The 21,111-nt window shown below is 46.6% G+C and overlaps 9 protein-coding genes across 9 annotated transcripts; 2 read left to right on the forward strand and 7 right to left on the reverse strand.

Annotated features, from left to right (window-relative positions):
- Positions 1 to 169: 169 nt before the first annotated feature.
- On the reverse strand, positions 170 to 582 carry LOC131695217 (histone H4-like). Its single transcript, XM_058983734.1, has 2 exons — positions 526 to 582; positions 170 to 484 (listed from the first exon to the last, which is right to left on the reverse strand). The coding sequence occupies exons 1-2, from the start codon at positions 580 to 582 to the stop codon at positions 170 to 172; spliced, it is 372 nt and encodes a 123-aa protein (XP_058839717.1).
- Positions 583 to 714: 132 nt separating this feature from the next.
- Positions 715 to 2,671, reverse strand: LOC131695218 (histone H2A-beta, sperm-like). Its single transcript, XM_058983735.1, has 2 exons — positions 2,421 to 2,671; positions 715 to 817 (listed from the first exon to the last, which is right to left on the reverse strand). The coding sequence occupies exons 1-2, from the start codon at positions 2,669 to 2,671 to the stop codon at positions 715 to 717; spliced, it is 354 nt and encodes a 117-aa protein (XP_058839718.1).
- Positions 2,672 to 2,943: 272 nt separating this feature from the next.
- Positions 2,944 to 3,369, forward strand: LOC131695142 (histone H2B-like). The gene has a single exon (XM_058983661.1). The coding sequence runs from the start codon at positions 2,961 to 2,963 to the stop codon at positions 3,357 to 3,359; it is 399 nt and encodes a 132-aa protein (XP_058839644.1). The 5' UTR covers positions 2,944 to 2,960; the 3' UTR covers positions 3,360 to 3,369.
- Positions 3,370 to 4,109: 740 nt separating this feature from the next.
- Positions 4,110 to 5,011, reverse strand: LOC131695219 (histone H1A, sperm-like). Its single transcript, XM_058983736.1, has 2 exons — positions 4,444 to 5,011; positions 4,110 to 4,175 (listed from the first exon to the last, which is right to left on the reverse strand). Exons 1-2 carry the CDS (start codon positions 4,996 to 4,998, stop codon positions 4,110 to 4,112), a joined length of 621 nt encoding a protein of 206 aa, XP_058839719.1. The 5' UTR covers positions 4,999 to 5,011.
- A 1,860-nt stretch (positions 5,012 to 6,871) lies between these two features.
- Positions 6,872 to 7,284, reverse strand: LOC131695220 (histone H4-like). The gene is made up of 2 exons (XM_058983738.1): positions 7,228 to 7,284; positions 6,872 to 7,186 (listed from the first exon to the last, which is right to left on the reverse strand). Exons 1-2 carry the CDS (start codon positions 7,282 to 7,284, stop codon positions 6,872 to 6,874), a joined length of 372 nt encoding a protein of 123 aa, XP_058839721.1.
- A 132-nt stretch (positions 7,285 to 7,416) lies between these two features.
- Positions 7,417 to 9,373, reverse strand: LOC131695221 (histone H2A-beta, sperm-like). The gene is made up of 2 exons (XM_058983739.1): positions 9,123 to 9,373; positions 7,417 to 7,519 (listed from the first exon to the last, which is right to left on the reverse strand). Exons 1-2 carry the CDS (start codon positions 9,371 to 9,373, stop codon positions 7,417 to 7,419), a joined length of 354 nt encoding a protein of 117 aa, XP_058839722.1.
- A 289-nt stretch (positions 9,374 to 9,662) lies between these two features.
- Positions 9,663 to 10,061, forward strand: LOC131695222 (histone H2B-like). Its single transcript, XM_058983740.1, has one exon. The coding sequence runs from the start codon at positions 9,663 to 9,665 to the stop codon at positions 10,059 to 10,061; it is 399 nt and encodes a 132-aa protein (XP_058839723.1).
- Positions 10,062 to 10,811: 750 nt separating this feature from the next.
- Positions 10,812 to 11,676, reverse strand: LOC131695223 (histone H1A, sperm-like). Its single transcript, XM_058983741.1, has 2 exons — positions 11,146 to 11,676; positions 10,812 to 10,877 (listed from the first exon to the last, which is right to left on the reverse strand). Exons 1-2 carry the CDS (start codon positions 11,674 to 11,676, stop codon positions 10,812 to 10,814), a joined length of 597 nt encoding a protein of 198 aa, XP_058839724.1.
- Positions 11,677 to 13,498: 1,822 nt separating this feature from the next.
- LOC131695224 (histone H4-like) lies at positions 13,499 to 13,810 on the reverse strand. Its single transcript, XM_058983742.1, has one exon. It carries the CDS (start codon positions 13,808 to 13,810, stop codon positions 13,499 to 13,501), a length of 312 nt encoding a protein of 103 aa, XP_058839725.1.
- Positions 13,811 to 21,111: the final 7,301 nt, after the last annotated feature.

The raw sequence follows: 21,111 nt of genomic DNA on the forward strand, positions 1-21,111 counted from the left end.
GGTCTCTCGCATATCCATCAAAATCGCACACTAAACAGTACGACGTCCCTGCAACATGAATGAAAATATGAAGGATACATTTCAAACTAATTCTTTTTTCTAAACGTTTGGTGGCCCTGAAAAGGGCCTTTTGTGTTGTCGTGAACGGTAGGGGGGGGGGGGGGGGGTCTTAACCACCAAAACCGTACAATGTGCGTCCCTGGCGTTTAAGCGCATAGACGACATCCATCGCAGTGACGGTCTTCCGTTTGGCATGTTCAGTGTACGTCACAGCGTCCCGGATAACGTTTTCCAGAAAAATCTTCAGCACACCACGGGTTTCCTCGTATATCAAACCGGAGATTCGCTTCACTCCTCCACGTCGAGCCAGACGACGAATGGCGGGTTTGGTGATGCCCTGGATATTGTCACGAAGCACCTTGCGGTGCCGCTTAGCGCCTCCCTTGCCGAGCCCTTTTCCTCCTTTGCCACGGCCAGTCATCTTCTTGGTTGTAGGTAATAACTTAGTAGGCTAGCACAGCACACCTGCAGCAGCAGTAGCAGCAGCGAGATTCCAATACCGAATGTTGCAATTCGGCCCATTGAGTAGCGCTTTTATACTGATGCACACACATTCTCAGTCGCCGCCGCGCCGGCATAGGTAGATTACCATGGCTGCTATCTATATGCTTGCAGATGTGTTGGTTTGAAGGGGAAATAGCGCGAACACGAAGTTCACTGTTGCCACTGTTTTAGTATCTTGGGATTGCCGAAATCTGGACTACTGCTGACATGGTAGCATTTTCCCTGGAAAACGATTGCCCGGAAATTGATTCTCCTGAAAAAGAAAGAAAGAAAAAGTAAATCGAAAATAGGGCTACAAACGGTTTTTTTTTTTCTTTGAACTTATAAAGATTTTCTATACATCCGTCTACATGGTGCGTTCGTTATATTGGCTTCTATGGTACTGAAATATCGATATCTGATACTGATCTATGATGGAACAAATTGTTACTGTTGAACAAACTAGTTCTGTTTGATATTCTTCTACTGTTGGAATTTTATTGATTTCTAGGCGATTTTTTGCTCATACATAGTTTTTCTTTTTAGGAATATTTTTTTGCAAATCTGATGAAAAGCTGAAAATTTCAAGTCTGGCAACGCTGGCTCCGCAATGGAAGTGGTGGGGGAAGTATAGTAGCCGAATCGAACCGTATACAGAACGAAAAGGCACATGGCACATGGCACGGGCACGAGCGAGACAGGCGATAGTAGTGTGTATTCGCGACTATAAAAAAAATCGGTCGGTCTGTTTTGGTCATCATTCGTCGTTTGAACAGCGTCACCGTGGTAGCAGTAGTAGAGCAGCATTTTCGCGCCATGGCCCGTACGAAACAGACCGCCCGCAAGTCCACCGGAGGGAAAGCTCCCCGCAAGCAGTTGGCAACGAAGGCTGCCCGTAAAAGTGCCCCAGCTACGGGTGGCGTTAAGAAGCCCCATCGCTACCGACCAGGAACTGTCGCGCTGCGAGAAATTCGTCGCTATCAGAAGTCGACAGAGCTACTAATTCGCAAGCTGCCCTTCCAGCGTCTGGTGCGTGAGATCGCGCAGGACTTCAAAACCGATCTGCGCTTCCAGAGCTCAGCCGTCATGGCCCTTCAAGAAGCCAGCGAGGCTTACCTGGTTGGATTGTTCGAGGATACCAATCTGTGCGCTATCCATGCCAAGCGAGTGACCATCATGCCGAAAGACATCCAACTGGCTCGCCGGATCCGTGGGGAGCGGGCCTAAATTTGGTGTGTGCCCATCACCCCCCAGAACGAAACAGCAACAAACGGTCCTTTTCAGGACCAACCAATCATATTTTACTAAGAATTATTAGCAGAAAATTTCCGTTTCCCTCCAAAAATGCTCAGGCAGGTGGCTGTGTGTGTGTGTGTGTGTGTGTTAGAAAGCACGCCGATGGGATGATTTTTTGCCAGCTCCACCACCTCGTACCGATCGACAGTAGTAGCGTGTGAAAAACAAGAGACCCATTCATTGAGGGAAAATTTGTGATTTAGCACCAAATCGATGAGTGAACTTTTGAGAGATTGAGTGCGGGTTAAATGAAATCGTCAATGCCATGATATATGAGGGAAACTATTATTAAGTGTCTGACGAGCATTGCAATGAAACTTGTGCAATGCTCACAAAAATGTACGTTGATGATTATCGGAGTGAAAATCAAATTAACTCTTTTTATCAGAAGAAAATAGTCGCCCTGAAAAGGGCGGTTTTTTTTTCGGCTCGAAAGGAGCGGGATTTAGGTTGCTGCGGAGGCCCTCTTTTCAGTCTTCTTCGGCAGCAGTACGGCCTGTATGTTAGGCAACACGCCACCCTGGGCAATGGTCACACCGGAGAGCAGTTTGTTCAGCTCTTCGTCATTTCGAATGGCCAGCTGCAGATGACGGGGGATGATTCTGGTCTTTTTGTTATCGCGGGCAGCGTTTCCTGCCAGCTCCAGTACTTCGGCGGCAAGATATTCCATTACAGCTGCCAAGTAGACGGGTGCTCCGGCACCGACACGTTCAGCATAGTTTCCCTTCCTCAGCAGACGGTGAATTCGGCCAACAGGGAACTGGAGACCGGCACGAACTGAGCGGGATTTTGGCTTTCCCTTCACTTTTCCTCCTTTACCGCGTGCAGACATTGTTGTAGGTTTATCGCTGTGCGTATGCAGTCACGTAGACAGTACGAGTAACACTGATGCCGTTCGCGTACGCAGCACCCCTTGTTATGCATTCGCTTCATTGCACATCGTTCGCCAAAGGGGCGGAGTAGCGAACGAACGAAACGCGCTAAACACAAAAAAGGACGAACCTTCGTCTCGCTACACGATCGTATATAAGCGATATGTACAGTGGTTTTACCTACCAATCAGTCAGCGCAGTTCGCATCGAGAGCGTTAACAGCAGCAGCACCACCACCACGTCGTTACTATGGCACCGAAAGCCAGCGGAAAGGCTGTGAAAAAATCCGGCGGCGGCGGTGGCAAGGCACAGAAGAACATCGCCACAAAAGCAGGAGGAGAGAAGAAGAAGAAGCGAAAGCAACGGCGCAAGGAAAGCTACGCTATCTACATCTACAAGGTGCTGAAGCAGGTCCATCCGGACACCGGTGTCTCGTCGAAGGCGATGAGCATCATGAATAGCTTCGTGAACGACATCTTCGAGCGTATTGCTAACGAAGCATCCCGTCTGGCCCATTACAACCGACGGTCGACGATCACCTCCCGCGAGGTACAGACCGCCGTTCGTTTGCTGTTACCGGGAGAGCTGGCCAAACATGCCGTATCGGAAGGTACCAAGGCCGTTACCAAGTATACCAGCTCGAAGTAAACGTGTCGCCCGCCCCGCCGCCGGATGTCACACACCATCGTCATCGGCCCTTTTCAGGGCCACCAAAACACGTTCTGGTAAAGAGTTGAATTGAAATGTACACATAGTTTATATAAACATTAGTTGTTGTTGTTGTTGTTTGTTTGTTTCATTAGAGTTGTCATTTTTTTTTCCCTCTCTGTCCATTTTTCAAATCATCACCAAATCAAATATGTGTTTTGCTGTAGTTTGTGGAAATAGTCTTTCCCCTTACCGCGCTAGTTGATTGTTTTTCGTTAAGACGGAAAACGGTCTTTCCCCCCTTTGTCGTGTCTATATTCTACTCAGTCTAAAACAGCCCCAGCGTATGAAAATTCTGCTGCAAAAAGAACACATTTCTGGATCATACTTGTTAATACAATACACTTCTCCCAGCCTTCAAACTTCTGATCTGCGTTGAACGTTAATAATTAAAAAATAGCCAACACAATTTATAATCTCAAAGTTGAACAATACAATACGTTCGTCAATTTAGGCTAAACAAAATCGGTAATTATCCTCTAGCAGTGTCTCTAGTCGTTCGTTTGTTTATTGTGCCAGCCAATTTTTCTCTGTTTTATAATAGCCAAAATAAGCGCGTTGTTTGCTAATCAGAGTAATATTATACTTGCTCTGTCTGTTTGTTTGTTTGTTAAGGCAACAGAAAACCACGGCCTACTATTAATTTACCTGTACGTACGTACGTACGTTTATCTGAGCAAAAAACCGCGCCTATTTACTAAAGTGATGTTGTTTAATCAAACTAACGACGACTGATTTATCTTGCCAATCGGCGGCCTGTTGAATGCGGGTGTGCGCAAGCTAGAAAACTCATTGGTGGGAATGGAGCATTAACGGAAAATAAGCATCAATCAATTCTTTACAATTTTGTTAGCCCTGAAAAGGACTGTTGTTTTGGGGGGACGCGCACGTTGTCGGGAATTTACTTCTTGCCGGCGGTGACCTTCTTCGGGGCGGTGGCGGCCTTCTTTGGCTTAGGGGCCTTCGGCTTGTTCGCTGCAGCCTTCGATGGTTTGGTGGCTTTCTGTTTAGTGGCAGCCGTTACCGCCTTGGCAGGGGCAGCAGCAGCTTTCGTTTTCTTCGCAGCCGATTTCTTAGCGGCCGGGATTGCCGCCGCCTTTGCCTTTTTGGTCTTCTCACCACCACCACCGGCCGGCGGATTTTTCTTCTCCCCGGATTTAGTAGCCGATTTTTTCGCTGCACCCGATGGTGGTTTCTTATCGCCAGCCGGCTTCTTAGCCTCGACCGTCACCTTAAACGATCCGGAAGCACCGGTACCCTTGGTCTGGGTGATGTTTCCCTTCTCGACACCCGTTTTCAAAGCCTTCCGGATAAACGGAGCCAGCCTGGCGACGTCACACATGTAGTTGGCGGCGATGTACTTTTTGATCGCCTGCAGTGATGATCCGCTCCGTTCCTTCAGGGTCCGGATGGCAGCCAGAACCATCTCACTCACTGGTGGATGGGTTGAAGATTTTTTCGGTTTCTTGGCGTCACTCTTGCTAGCCTTGGCCGCCTGCTTCGGTGGTGCTTTGGCGGCTGGCGGAGAGGCGACGACGGCAGGGGCCGTAGCAGCAACGTCGATAGCAGTTTCAGCCATTGCGCGTTCGTTTGGTTTGGTTTTCTTCCACACACAGTTGTAGACGACGAGTTGATGGATGCACGATGATGCAAGTCTGCGAATATGATAACCGGGGGCCCGGTGTCTGTTGTTTAGGATCGTATTCATCGGCTCTGTTTGGGAACGCGTAGATGACGGTTGAAAGTTACTATTCGATCGGTGCCGGTAAAATTTTGCGGACTGTTGTTTTAAATCAACCAAAATCGAATTACTGCTTGTGAAATGTACACTGGAAGTTTGCTTTCAATTTACCGCAATGTGCACACCGTCCAAACTGACACCCGCTGAACATTCTGTTTTAAGCGTATGGGCGAATATTATCAAATCATGCATCCGACTATGGCGGCACGTGCAAACTGAATTGTGGAAAATTGGTTAATTTGAACCATCTAGCAATTGGAAAACCTTTTCGATGCTATCCAATCGAAAGAAAACTTCTCTCTATATGAAATTATTTCATTTTTGTATATATTTGCTCGAGCGGAAGTGCTCGTAATTTGGCGACCTGCGGAAAACGTTTCGGTCGGCTGGTCCTTTGCTGAAAACTTTCGTTATTAAAATTACTAAAAAGTTAACGGGTGGCAACACAAATTTTGGATTTTTTTTTTTTTTCGCAACCTGTAAAAAAAAGACAAACGATTTGATTGAAATTAGAAGATACGTTCTCCATTGTTGACCAAAAATTAGTGAACATTTGAAACTGATCCGTAATTGGATGCTGTTCGGCGAAGCTTCCGTTTGATGTCGGAACAGGCGCGTAGTACGGCGTCTATGTCAACACTTTGCTAATGCATTTCGTGATCTTCTACCAATCAACTGTTTGCAATTCGTGGCTCTCAAAACAAAATCCCGAAGAAATCTGCGATTGGGCGACACTGAAGCAAATTGTGAAGCGGGTTGTGATTTTTAGGGTACAAATGGGATCGAATTCGGGAACGATTGTTTTTTTGCGTTTTTTTGGCGAGGGAAGTAACTTGCTTCGTGCAAAACAAAATATTTACCCAAAATAATTTTTTATCAACCGGCAAGCGGCATTGAAATTGCAGCGTCGAAAGGTGTTGTAAACAGTCGATGACGCAACATTTTCGCTTTTAAAATATTGCACCGTGCACTTTTCGCCGAGATTCTTGTGTTGCTCGTAGAACCGTACAATGCGCACGCGGAATGCTTTCTTGTTTCGACGGCAAAGAGAGAGAGAGAGAGAGAGAGAGAGAGAGAGAGAGAGAGAGAGAGAAATACCTCGAAAAAAATCCAACATTTAGTTGCGGATTTTGATTTTAGTGCACTAATAATCAGTGTTATTTTGCATTGCTTTGGCTATCTCAAAATTCTATTATTTCGGATATACCTGATCAACTCGCTACATCGTTGTGTAGCAGACTTCTCGCATACATCGTCGTCGACGTGGCTGTGAGCTAATAAACCGCACGCGTCGGCCATCACACCCAGGTGCTTCAGCGCACGCATCGATGGGAACGATTGTCCCCCGACGCAGATCACAAGCGCAAATTCAGGTAGATGAAAGCGTGGTAAGCTAAAACGCGCGCGCGAAAAAAAAAAAGAGTCGGTCGGCGGTTCGTTGCTATCGAGAAACGAGCAGTTTTGTCCCATGATACGCAAGCTCAGGAGAAAAAGGAAATGCATATATGAAAAAGGGAAACCCAGCGCTCAGTCGTAACCACTGGTCTCTCGCATATCCATCAAAATCGCACACTAAACAGTACGACGTCCCTGCAACATGAATGAAAATATGAAGGATACATTTCAAACTAATTCTTTTTTCTAAACGTTTGGTGGCCCTGAAAAGGGCCTTTTGTGTTGTCGTGAACGGTAGGGGGGGGGGGGGGGGGTCTTAACCACCAAAACCGTACAATGTGCGTCCCTGGCGTTTAAGCGCATAGACGACATCCATCGCAGTGACGGTCTTCCGTTTGGCATGTTCAGTGTACGTCACAGCGTCCCGGATAACGTTTTCCAGAAAAATCTTCAGCACACCACGGGTTTCCTCGTATATCAAACCGGAGATTCGCTTCACTCCTCCACGTCGAGCCAGACGACGAATGGCGGGTTTGGTGATGCCCTGGATATTGTCACGAAGCACCTTGCGGTGCCGCTTAGCGCCTCCCTTGCCGAGCCCTTTTCCTCCTTTGCCACGGCCAGTCATCTTCTTGGTTGTAGGTAATAACTTAGTAGGCTAGCACAGCACACCTGCAGCAGCAGTAGCAGCAGCGAGATTCCAATACCGAATGTTGCAATTCGGCCCATTGAGTAGCGCTTTTATACTGATGCACACACATTCTCAGTCGCCGCCGCGCCGGCATAGGTAGATTACCATGGCTGCTATCTATATGCTTGCAGATGTGTTGGTTTGAAGGGGAAATAGCGCGAACACGAAGTTCACTGTTGCCACTGTTTTAGTATCTTGGGATTGCCGAAATCTGGACTACTGCTGACATGGTAGCATTTTCCCTGGAAAACGATTGCCCGGAAATTGATTCTCCTGAAAAAGAAAGAAAGAAAAAGTAAATCGAAAATAGGGCTACAAACGGTTTTTTTTTTTCTTTGAACTTATAAAGATTTTCTATACATCCGTCTACATGGTGCGTTCGTTATATTGGCTTCTATGGTACTGAAATATCGATATCTGATACTGATCTATGATGGAACAAATTGTTACTGTTGAACAAACTAGTTCTGTTTGATATTCTTCTACTGTTGGAATTTTATTGATTTCTAGGCGATTTTTTGCTCATACATAGTTTTTCTTTTTAGGAATATTTTTTTGCAAATCTGATGAAAAGCTGAAAATTTCAAGTCTGGCAACGCTGGCTCCGCAATGGAAGTGGTGGGGGAAGTATAGTAGCCGAATCGAACCGTATACAGAACGAAAAGGCACATGGCACATGGCACGGGCACGAGCGAGACAGGCGATAGTAGTGTGTATTCGCGACTATAAAAAAAATCGGTCGGTCTGTTTTGGTCATCATTCGTCGTTTGAACAGCGTCACCGTGGTAGCAGTAGTAGAGCAGCATTTTCGCGCCATGGCCCGTACGAAACAGACCGCCCGCAAGTCCACCGGAGGGAAAGCTCCCCGCAAGCAGTTGGCAACGAAGGCTGCCCGTAAAAGTGCCCCAGCTACGGGTGGCGTTAAGAAGCCCCATCGCTACCGACCAGGAACTGTCGCGCTGCGAGAAATTCGTCGCTATCAGAAGTCGACAGAGCTACTAATTCGCAAGCTGCCCTTCCAGCGTCTGGTGCGTGAGATCGCGCAGGACTTCAAAACCGATCTGCGCTTCCAGAGCTCAGCCGTCATGGCCCTTCAAGAAGCCAGCGAGGCTTACCTGGTTGGATTGTTCGAGGATACCAATCTGTGCGCTATCCATGCCAAGCGAGTGACCATCATGCCGAAAGACATCCAACTGGCTCGCCGGATCCGTGGGGAGCGGGCCTAAATTTGGTGTGTGCCCATCACCCCCCAGAACGAAACAGCAACAAACGGTCCTTTTCAGGACCAACCAATCATATTTTACTAAGAATTATTAGCAGAAAATTTCCGTTTCCCTCCAAAAATGCTCAGGCAGGTGGCTGTGTGTGTGTGTGTGTGTGTGTTAGAAAGCACGCCGATGGGATGATTTTTTGCCAGCTCCACCACCTCGTACCGATCGACAGTAGTAGCGTGTGAAAAACAAGAGACCCATTCATTGAGGGAAAATTTGTGATTTAGCACCAAATCGATGAGTGAACTTTTGAGAGATTGAGTGCGGGTTAAATGAAATCGTCAATGCCATGATATATGAGGGAAACTATTATTAAGTGTCTGACGAGCATTGCAATGAAACTTGTGCAATGCTCACAAAAATGTACGTTGATGATTATCGGAGTGAAAATCAAATTAACTCTTTTTATCAGAAGAAAATAGTCGCCCTGAAAAGGGCGGTTTTTTTTTCGGCTCGAAAGGAGCGGGATTTAGGTTGCTGCGGAGGCCCTCTTTTCAGTCTTCTTCGGCAGCAGTACGGCCTGTATGTTAGGCAACACGCCACCCTGGGCAATGGTCACACCGGAGAGCAGTTTGTTCAGCTCTTCGTCATTTCGAATGGCCAGCTGCAGATGACGGGGGATGATTCTGGTCTTTTTGTTATCGCGGGCAGCGTTTCCTGCCAGCTCCAGTACTTCGGCGGCAAGATATTCCATTACAGCTGCCAAGTAGACGGGTGCTCCGGCACCGACACGTTCAGCATAGTTTCCCTTCCTCAGCAGACGGTGAATTCGGCCAACAGGGAACTGGAGACCGGCACGAACTGAGCGGGATTTTGGCTTTCCCTTCACTTTTCCTCCTTTACCGCGTGCAGACATTGTTGTAGGTTTATCGCTGTGCGTATGCAGTCACGTAGACAGTACGAGTAACACTGATGCCGTTCGCGTACGCAGCACCCCTTGTTATGCATTCGCTTCATTGCACATCGTTCGCCAAAGGGGCGGAGTAGCGAACGAACGAAACGCGCTAAACACAAAAAAGGACGAACCTTCGTCTCGCTACACGATCGTATATAAGCGATATGTACAGTGGTTTTACCTACCAATCAGTCAGCGCAGTTCGCATCGAGAGCGTTAACAGCAGCAGCACCACCACCACGTCGTTACTATGGCACCGAAAGCCAGCGGAAAGGCTGTGAAAAAATCCGGCGGCGGCGGTGGCAAGGCACAGAAGAACATCGCCACAAAAGCAGGAGGAGAGAAGAAGAAGAAGCGAAAGCAACGGCGCAAGGAAAGCTACGCTATCTACATCTACAAGGTGCTGAAGCAGGTCCATCCGGACACCGGTGTCTCGTCGAAGGCGATGAGCATCATGAATAGCTTCGTGAACGACATCTTCGAGCGTATTGCTAACGAAGCATCCCGTCTGGCCCATTACAACCGACGGTCGACGATCACCTCCCGCGAGGTACAGACCGCCGTTCGTTTGCTGTTACCGGGAGAGCTGGCCAAACATGCCGTATCGGAAGGTACCAAGGCCGTTACCAAGTATACCAGCTCGAAGTAAACGTGTCGCCCGCCCCGCCGCCGGATGTCACACACCATCGTCATCGGCCCTTTTCAGGGCCACCAAAACACGTTCTGGTAAAGAGTTGAATTGAAATGTACACATAGTTTATATAAACATTAGTTGTTGTTGTTGTTGTTTGTTTGTTTCATTAGAGTTGTCATTTTTTTTTCCCTCTCTGTCCATTTTTCAAATCATCACCAAATCAAATATGTGTTTTGCTGTAGTTTGTGGAAATAGTCTTTCCCCTTACCGCGCTAGTTGATTGTTTTTCGTTAAGACGGAAAACGGTCTTTCCCCCCTTTGTCGTGTCTATATTCTACTCAGTCTAAAACAGCCCCAGCGTATGAAAATTCTGCTGCAAAAAGAACACATTTCTGGATCATACTTGTTAATACAATACACTTCTCCCAGCCTTCAAACTTCTGATCTGCGTTGAACGTTAATAATTAAAAAATAGCCAACACAATTTATAATCTCAAAGTTGAACAATACAATACGTTCGTCAATTTAGGCTAAACAAAATCGGTAATTATCCTCTAGCAGTGTCTCTAGTCGTTCGTTTGTTTATTGTGCCAGCCAATTTTTCTCTGTTTTATAATAGCCAAAATAAGCGCGTTGTTTGCTAATCAGAGTAATATTATACTTGCTCTGTCTGTTTGTTTGTTTGTTAAGGCAACAGAAAACCACGGCCTACTATTAATTTACCTGTACGTACGTACGTACGTTTATCTGAGCAAAAAACCGCGCCTATTTACTAAAGTGATGTTGTTTAATCAAACTAACGACGACTGATTTATCTTGCCAATCGGCGGCCTGTTGAATGCGGGTGTGCGCAAGCTAGAAAACTCATTGGTGGGAATGGAGCATTAACGGAAAATAAGCATCAATCAATTCTTTACAATTTTGTTAGCCCTGAAAAGGACTGTTGTTTTGGGGGGACGCGCACGTTGTCGGGAATTTACTTCTTGCCGGCGGTGACCTTCTTCGGGGCGGTGGCGGCCTTCTTTGGCTTAGGGGCCTTCGGCTTGTTCGCTGCAGCCTTCGATGGTTTGGTGGCTTTCTGTTTAGTGGCAGCCGTTACCGCCTTGGCAGGGGCAGCAGGTTTCGTTTTCTTCGCAGCCGATTTCTTAGCGGCCGGGATCGCCTTCTTTGGCTTGCTGGTCTTCTCACCACCACCAGCCGGCGGATTTTTCTTCTCCCCGAATTTAGTAGCCGATTTCTTCGGTGGTTTCTTATCGCCAGCCGGTTTCTTTGCTTCGACCGTCACCTTAAACGATCCGGAAGCACCGGTACCCTTGGTCTGGGTGATGTTTCCCTTCTCGACACCCGTTTTCAAAGCCTTCCGGATAAACGGAGCCAGCCGGGCGACGTCACACATGTAGTTGGCGGCGATGTACTTTTTGATCGCCTGCAGTGATGATCCGCTCCGTTCCTTCAGGGTCCGGATGGCAGCCAGAACCATCTCACTCACTGGTGGATGGGTTGAAGATTTTTTCGGTTTCTTGGCGTCACTCTTGCTAGCCTTGGCCGCCTGCTTCGGTGGTGCTTTGGCGGCTGGAGAGGCGACGACGGCAGGGGCCGTAGCAGCAACGTCGATAGCAGTTTCAGCCATTGCGCGTTCGTTTGGATATCTTCCACACACAGTTGTAGACGACGAGCTGATGGATGCACGATGATGCAAGTCTGCGAATATGATAACCGGGGGCCCGGTGTCTGTTGTGTAGGATCGTATTCATCGGCTCTGTTTGGGAACGCGTAGATGACGGTTGAAAGTTACTCTTCGATCGGTGCCGGTAAAATTTTACGGACTGCTGTTTTAAATCAACCAAAATCGAATTACTGCTTGTGAAAAGTACACTGGAAGTTTGCTTTCAATTTACTGCAATGTCCACACCGTCCAAACTAACACCCGCTGAACATTCTATTTTAAGCGTATTGTCGAATATTATCAAATCATGTATCCGACTATGGCGGCACGTGCAAACTGAATTGTGGAAAATAGGTTAATTTGAACCTTCTAGCAATTGGAAAACCTTTTCGGTGCTATCCAATCGAAGGAAAACTTCTCTCTATATAAAATTATTTCATTGTTGTATATATTTGCTCGAGCGGAAGTGGTCGTAATTTGGCGACCTGCGGAAAACGTTTCGGTCGGCTGTTCCTTTGCTGAAAACTTTCGTTATTAAAATTACTAAAACAAAAAGCTAACGGGTGGCAACACAAATTTTAGATTTTTTTTTCTCAACCTGTCAAAAAAAAGACATACGATTTGATTGAAATCGAAATTAGAAGATACGTTCTCCATTGTTGACCAAAAATTAGTGAAGATTTGAAACCGATCCGTAATTGGATGCTGTTCGGCGAAGCTTCCGTTTGATGTCGGAACAGGCGCGTAGTACGGCGTCTATGTCCATTTCGTGATCTTCTACCAATCAACTGTTTGCAATTCGTGGCTCTCAAAACAAAAAAACTCCCGAAGAAATCTGCGATTGGGCGACACTGAAGCAAATTGTGAAGCGGGTTGTGATTTTTAGGGTACAAATGGGATCGAATCGGGAACGATTGTGGTTTTTTTTTGCGTTTTTTTGGCGAGGGAAGTAACTTGCTTCGTGCAAAACAAAATATTTACCCAAAATAATTTTTATCAACCGGCAAGCGGTATTGAGATTGCAGCGTCGAAAGGTGTTGTAAACAGTCGATGGCGCAACGTTTTCCCCTTTGAAATATTGTACCGCGCACTTTTCGCCGAGATTCTTGTGTTGCTCGTAGAACCGTACAGCGCGCTCGCGAAATGCTTTCTTGTTTCGACGGCAAAGAGAGACAGACAGAGAGAAATACCTCGAAAAAGTTGCGGATTTTGATTTTAGTGCACTAATAATCAGTGTTATTTCGGATTGCTTTGGCTAACTCAAAATTCTATTATTTAGGATGTACTGATCAACTCGCTACATCGTTGTGTAGCAGACTTCTCGCATACATAGTCGTCGACATGGCTGTGAGCTGATAAACCGCACGCGTCGACCATCACACCCAGGTGCTTCAGCGCACGAATCGATGGGAACGATTGTCCCCCGACGCAGATTACAAGCGCAAATTCATAGGTAGGTGAAAGCGTGGTAAGCTAAAACGCGCGCGCGAAAAAAAGAGTCGGTCGGCGGTTCGTTGCTATCGAGAAACGAGCAGTTTTGTCCCATGATACGCAAGCTCAGGAGAGAGAGAAAAAGGAAATGCATATATGAAAAAGCGAAACCCAGCGACTGAGCGCGTTGTCGTAACACTGGTCTCTCGCATATCCATCAAAATCGCACATTAAACAGTACGCCTCTGCAACGTAGATGAAAATATGAAGGATACATTTCAAACTAATTCTTTTGTTTCTAAACATTTGGTGGCCCTGAAAAGGGCCTTTTGTGTTGTCGCGAACGGTAGGGGGCTTAACCACCAAAACCGTACAATGTGCGTCCCTGGCGTTTAAGCGCATAGACGACATCCATCGCAGTGACGGTCTTCCGTTTTGCATGTTCAGTGTACGTCACAGCGTCCCGGATAACGTTTTCCAGAAAAATCTTCAGCACACCACGGGTTTCCTCGTATATCAAACCGGAGATTCGCTTCACTCCTCCACGTCGAGCCAGACGACGAATGGCGGGTTTGATGATGCCCTGGATATTGTCACGAAGCACCTTGCGGTGCCGCTTAGCGCCTCCCTTGCCGAGCCCTTTGCCTCCTTTGCCACGGCCAGTCATTTTCTTGGTTGTAGGTAATAACTCAGTAGGCTAGCACGGCACACCTGCAGCAGCAGCAGCAGCGAGATTCCAATACCGAATGTTGCAATTCGGCATTTTTTTTACATTAAATTTTTATTGATTCGCATGTTTTTACATTTCTGTACATTATTTTTCATGTTAAGTGATACAGTCATTGCTTTCTATCTTTGTTTTACATTTTCTTTCTTTGATAGTTTTAATATTTGTAAATTACTGCTTTTGGTTTCGTAACTGATGCACAGTTTGGAGTGTGACTTAACCTAACTAAAACTAAACTAGACTATGTCAATTTAAAATAGTGATCTGATTAGTGGGTGCTCAGATAGGGCACATTTGTCGTGGAACTTAGTAGTAACAGCTAATAGTTTTTCGTGAATTGTGTTTGTATTGGCCATCTCGTGAACAGTAGTTGTCCTCGTGTGCCACGGCAGGTTGAGAATCATTTTCAGAGCTTTATTTTGCATGACTTGAATTTTTTTTCCTATGGGTTAAGGCACACCGTCCCCACACAGGCATGGCGTATTGCACTACCGGGAGAATGATTTGGTGGTAGATTGCTATTTTGTTCCTAGTATGCAGAGCTGATCTTCTATTGATTAGTGGATACAGGCATTTAACAAGCAGGTTAGTTTTGTTTAGTATTTTCTCTACGTGAGAGCGGAAGAGTAGTTTACGATCAATTGTGAGCCCCAAGTAAACCACCTCAGAGGACCAATCTATAGGCAATCCATTTATTCTGATTTTGCAGTCGGCTGTTGGAGCGTGTTTCGGTGATAGGCTAAGCGGAAATAGTATCGTTTGTGTTTTCGAAGCATTAAGTTTTATCTTCCAAGTGTGCAGATATCTTGTGACTGTGTCCAGACAGTTTTGAAGCTTTTTGGTCAGATGCTTTGTGTTCCTTCCTTTGCAAATGATAGCTGTGTCATCGGCAAAGAAGCATAACTGACAACCCTCAGGAAGCTGTGGGAAGTCTGAAGTATGCACGTTATACAGTATCGGTCCGAGAATACTCCCCTGAGGGACACCTGCGGGGAGGTCAAAGCTATTTGACAGGGTACCGTTGACGCTTACGTTGAATTTTCTTTCACTGAGGTAATTCTGGGTGATTTTTATTAGAAAGTTAGGGAAGTTGTAGCGGTACAACTTGTAGATGAGTCCATCGTGCCAAACGTTGTCGAACGCCTTTTCAACATGCATCAGGGCCATAGCTGTAGATTTCGAAACGGCCTTGTTTCTGTCTATGATGTTTATCACCCTTTGCAGTTGATGACTTGTTGAATGCCCCTTACGAAAGCCGAACTGTTCTGGTAGAAAAATGTTGTTGTTTTCAACGTGAACTAGAACACGGTCTAATATAAGCCTTTCGAATAGTTTGCTTAAGGAGGATAGCAAGCTGATAGGGCGATAGCTTGAGGGGTTTGTTGGGTCCTTTCCTGGCTTCAACAAAGGGATGACTTTAGCTGATTTCCAAACCGACGGGAAATAGTGTAGATCTAGGCACCTGTTTAGAATGTTTGCAATGTGGGTGTATGTATTGTTGCTTAGTTTCTTTAATACAATATTGAAGACCGAGTCAAAACCAGGAGCCTTCATATTTTTTGAAGATTTCAGCGCAGCAGCGATCTGTTCGGGCATAATTTTTTGGTTTTCAGGTACATAGCACGGTGTCTCGCTCAGGGTGACCAACGTTTCTCGTACAATAGTTTCCATAGGACTGACTATGGAGCTACCCAGATTGTGCGAATTGAGAATGTTCTCTCCTATGGCATTTGCCTTCTCAACAGAAGTAACCAGTTTGATGTCATTTAGAGCTAGCGGAGGAATCTGTTGCGGTTTGGATTTAAGAACCTTAGACACCTTCCAGAAAGGACGTGAGAAAGGGTCAAGTCTTCGCACCATGTTCGCGAAATTTTCATTCTTCAGCTGGTCTACTCTATCATTTATCAGTTCATTCAATTTGGACACCACAAACTTCTTGGACAGATCCCCTGTCCGTTGAAATTGACGCCTATATTTATTCCGTTGTCGGATGATCGCTTTTGTCATTGCGTCCAATTTAAGAATTTCACCACGAGTTGGAACATTTCTTACGCATTGGCCCTCTGCTTCTGTTAGAGCCATTTTCAGCTCATCGAGCGATTGGTCAATTTCCTCAGCTGTGCCTAAAGTTTTGTTTACGTCTATCAACTGGTCAACTATACGGGCAAACACCACATCGGCGGCATCGCGCATCATCATCGAACCTCACCACAACGTTTTTCAGTAGTAAAAAATCGTTTCCTCTTTCGCATGAGACGCTCACACACGCGCAAACGCAAAGGCCATGCCGTTTGGCGCGGGGGGTCAAGCAAAACAATCGTCAAAAGATTCCCATCTTTGCCTCTGTATCACACCCGGCGGGTTGTGCTGTTGTCATAATACATGCTACTGTCGCTATCTATCGCTTATAACGTGGTAGCCGTATAACATTCATGTGTTAACATTAATGTGTTAACACTCACCCTCGTGTCGCGTGTCGTAAGAGAACCGGTAATCACCCCGACCAAGCAAACAGGCAACCCCTGCGCCATGTAAGACCAATCAGCCAATTCTCTAACGTGCCCTCGCTTCGCCTATCCGCACAACAGTGAACCACGCACTGCAACAGTCACCCCCGATGTGACCAACAACAGCCGCCAACTCTCTTACACGCCCTCGCTTCACCTATCCGCACAGAGAGCCACTGCTGGCTAAACAAAAATTTGTATCGCATTTTGCATATCTTCTCTATGTCCGGCCAGCCATCCTCTCATCACCACAAGCCAACCCTCTTACACGCTTTCGCCTCTTGGCTGCCATACGGACCCATTCATACATTGCGTGTTTGCATTTTGCATACCTTCGATACAGTCCACCCGTGCACCGCCGGACAGACCGCCTGTATCGTAGTGGACCATATGGCTAGGCTTGCCGCATACCCTCGCATTACGTTCGACTTTTTTCCTTTCCAAAACCTCTACCGCTCGCTCAATTCGAACCCGCCAGTGGGAGTAGTGTTTTCGGGCGGCCGTTACCAGTGCCTCGGACCTCTGGTATACCCTTATACACTGTGATAGTCGGAAATGCCTTTTTGCCATACATCTTCACGATTACCACACTCCCTATAGATAGATTTTCATCAACATGAGGATTAATTTACTACTGCCATTTACGCTGATAATAATCATCACCACCATACGGCCGAGTCGATCGGCCGAGGTGTGATGTATGTCACTGCGGGTACCCACTGCCTCCGACACGGTGAAATCATCGCAGCCGGCATTGATACTACGAGTACGGGGCTGATGTTTTGGTGGTAGGCAAAGCCTACTAGTGGTGTGTTTTGCATTTTGCCTAAGTCCCACTTATGCCTCATAAGTGTGCATGACCGGCATGTGTTGTACCGCCATACTGCCGGTGCCGGTCACACACCATGGCATGGACCAGTGTTTTGCATTTTGCCTAACTTCCACTTATGCCTCATAAGTGTGCATGATCGGCATGTGTTGTACCGCCATACTGCCGGTGCCTGTCACACACCATGGCATGGACCAGTGTTTTGCTTTTTGCCTAACTTCCACTTATGCCTTATAAGTGTGCATGGTCGGCATGTTGTAGTGAACGTATCTCAGTCGGTATTGATAATACGAGTACGGGGCTGATATTTTGGTGGTAGGCAAAGCCTACTAGGGTCATTCGAATGCCGAATAGTGATTTTTTTGCTATATCTGGTATCGCATATAACTTCTAAACGGGTCAACCAAAAAATAACCTTCTACGGACTGCCAATCTAATGTATAACATTCTGCTAGAACATTTCCAGTCTGGGATAAATACCCAAGTAGAGGAAAATTCAATTCCCGTAAGTGCCCTCTTACATGCAACGTATAAAAGACGCGCACTGTATATTACCGCTACCACAGCAGCACATCAATCATAGACGCATACGCTAGGCGCGCCACGCACCTTCCCGTTACTGTCGCTCAGCTTGCAAATGCAAAGCCAGCTGCGTGTTTGTATAGGCACGCACAGCCAGTCCAATGAAGAACCCGACCAGCAACCGGTACAATAAGAGAAGTTTTCAATTCTGCTTTGTGCGGATCTTTCGCTGGTAAAATAAGAGAAGTTTCATATTCTGTTTTGTGCAGATCTTGCTAGCGACGGTCGCTCTCGCAGCCGTCTCGGATGGGATTGATTTTGCATTTTGTTTAATTTTGAACTATGCCTCATATTGCCATTGCTCGCTGTACAGACGTAGTGTATGGTTTCGCCTGTCGGTGTGCCGCGGGTAGCCGATCAGTGCACTTCGCACTATTAACGTATTTCAACCGGCATTGATACTACGATACCCACGGTGGTATCCACTTAGCGTTTATATGCGCATCCGTGTAGTTGCCGTCGCTCACTCAGCGTGTTTATATCCCAGCTCGCTGCCATCGCAGACCGTGAGGCCGATGGCTGTTTGTATACAGGAGAACAATTTTTTTGTATACGGGAGAACCGACATACTTTCTGGCGCACCCTGCATATGGTACATAGATGTTCTGCTGTAACTTACCGGTATGCATGCCATTAACTTCTATTTTTGTCGAGTAGCAGTTGTCATCGCTCAGCGCCTATGTGCCCCAGGGCGCTGCATAGTTTCAGGCTGATTTTGCGATAAAAAACATGCATGACACCCTATACCTCCCTATACAGGGTGCACCATCTTGTGTGACGGTATATAAACCACATCAAATGTACAATACAACAAAACCACCCTCTAGGTAGAATATCACACGGGCAAATAGCCGCTCGCACTCTGCAAATCATGCTGCATACTAGTGTTTAAACACCACGTCGACCAAGTGACCGCCTCCATGAACCACCGCACTATGTGCCCTTTTTGCTGCATTGTTCATAACCTTCTCGAGCATCTCGGGAGGTATGGCACGTATCTCAGTTCGAATGTTATCCTTAAGCTCGAGAAGGGTCTGAGGATTATTGGCGTATACTTTGCTTTTCAAATAGCCCCATAAAAAGAAGTCGGGAGGTGTTAAATCTGGAGACCGCGGTGGCCAGTCAATGTCGCCTCCCTTCGACACCACACGCCCTGGGATTTTTTTTTGCAAAACCCCAATTGTTTGAGCAGCCGTGTGACATGGCGCACCGTCTTGCTGGAACCAATAACCCTCAAGGCCCTTTTCGCGCATTTGTGGCCATACATAATGAGCTAACATCCACCGATATCGCTTCCCATCGTTTGGCTCATTTTCTTTGAAAAAAAAAATGGTCCAATTATGGTTTTAGCACAAACGCCGGCCCACACCGTCACCTTTTGATCATGTAATGGCGTCTCATGAATCCGGTGTGTATTCCGTGTGGCCCAAATACGCCTATTTTGCTTATTAACTCCGCCCGACAATGTGAAATGAGCCTCGTCGGTCATCAATATTTGCTTCCAGAAATCAGGTTCAGTGGCTACCACTTGAGCGACTGTTTTGCCATATTGCATACGACGTGCATAGTCCGCTGGCAATAATCTTTGCGTTACTTGCATCTTATAAGGAAACAAGTGCAAATCATCTTTCAAGATGCGCCGCATAGTGGTACCACTGACCCCAAACTGCTGCGCGCGACGGCGATACGACTCAGTTGGATTTTGCGCGACGCTCTCTCTGACCGCGTCAACCAGTTCATTGGAACGTATTGCACGTCGATGAACGGCATGGAGTCGATCGTTCACTGTGCCATGTTCAGCAAAATTTGACACCCACCGACGAATAGTCTTGGCACACGGCACTTGTCCGCCAGGGTGTTTTTCACCATATGCCCGCTGAGCTGACACAATGGAACTACCATTCGCCGCGTATAACATTACTACCTCCGCCCGCTGTTTTGATGTGAACCGAATCATTGATTATATTGTACATTTGATGAATTTATACAACGTCACACCACCCATAGATAGATTTTTATCAAATATGCAATAAGTTTACTACCACCATTTACAATGCTAAAAATCATCACCACCCCTACGGCCGAGTGGATCAGCCAAGGTATGGTGTATGCGTCGGCGCATCCCATCCGAGCGATACACCTATTACATTTAACATGCCCTATCATCATGCAAACAAGCTAAACGTACATGGTCGTTACGCTGTTTGTTCTGCGGGCAGATCGGCATTCTGCTTTGTGCGGCAGCAACCAACCCAATCGGGCTGGTATCGGTCTGCCTAGGCACAGGTACAGTGAGATACATTTTCCATTCCTCTTTGTGCGGATCTTCCACATGTTCACTTACTACCGACGGTCGCTCTCGCAGTCGAAGATGGATCGATGTGTTTTACAATTTACCCAACTCTGGTCTATCTCTCATATTGCCATCGCTCGCAGCACATGCGTAGTGCATGACTCTGCCTGTCGCTTGCAGTGCACACCAGCGTAAGTAACTTTTTACCTACGCTGGTATTTTCAATAAGTTCGAACTGTGTCTTATGATGCCATCGCTCGCAGTACATGCGTAGTGCATGACTCTGCCTGTCACTCAGCGTATTATATGACTACACCTGGATGGCTTGGTTTCCTTATTGTGCATACTTTAAGGGGTTCAGTGCTACAAAAAAAAAAAACAAATTTCATACATGCACGGCCATACTAGGCCATACACATACGACCCTTAAGTATTTCCTAAATCACGACCATACACCATTGTATGCCAACACAACCTCCAAGCAAGGGTAGTCTTTTTTTTACAATGGAGAAGACCTTTATGTCCTAGCCCAGTACACGTGCTATTGGTAGGGTCCAATCTACCACACGGGGTGCACTGGGGGCGTGTCGGACTCGAATGGTGACCAGCCATTAATACCGACTAAACTCCATTGGGCTCCGCCATCATTCCTCCCAGGAACTACCTCTCGGTATTACTTCTGGGGAGATGGCTGTACTAAATGTACTCATTCACTCTCACTCACGCGTTCATACATCCTGTATGAGGCTTACTTGGGTGCTCTCTCAATCGCACTTTGATTCACTCTCAAACACTCCCACATGAGGCTGACTTTTGTGCTCACCTTTTACGTTCCATGCGAGGCTGACTTGTGTGCTCACCTTAGTCGTTCCTTGCTAGGCTTACTTTTGTGCTCGCCCCACCCATACTCTATTGTACCTTTGTCACTCCCCCTGGCATCCCATGTGGGGCATTTTTCTTAGGCCCCACTTCTGACATACCATGCGAGGCTGACTTGTGTGCTCACCTTTTTCATTCCTTGCTAGGCTGA

Source organism: Topomyia yanbarensis, unplaced genomic scaffold (genome assembly GCF_030247195.1).
Source record: "Topomyia yanbarensis strain Yona2022 unplaced genomic scaffold, ASM3024719v1 HiC_scaffold_30, whole genome shotgun sequence".
NCBI classification, from domain to species: Eukaryota; Metazoa; Arthropoda; class Insecta; order Diptera; family Culicidae; genus Topomyia; species Topomyia yanbarensis.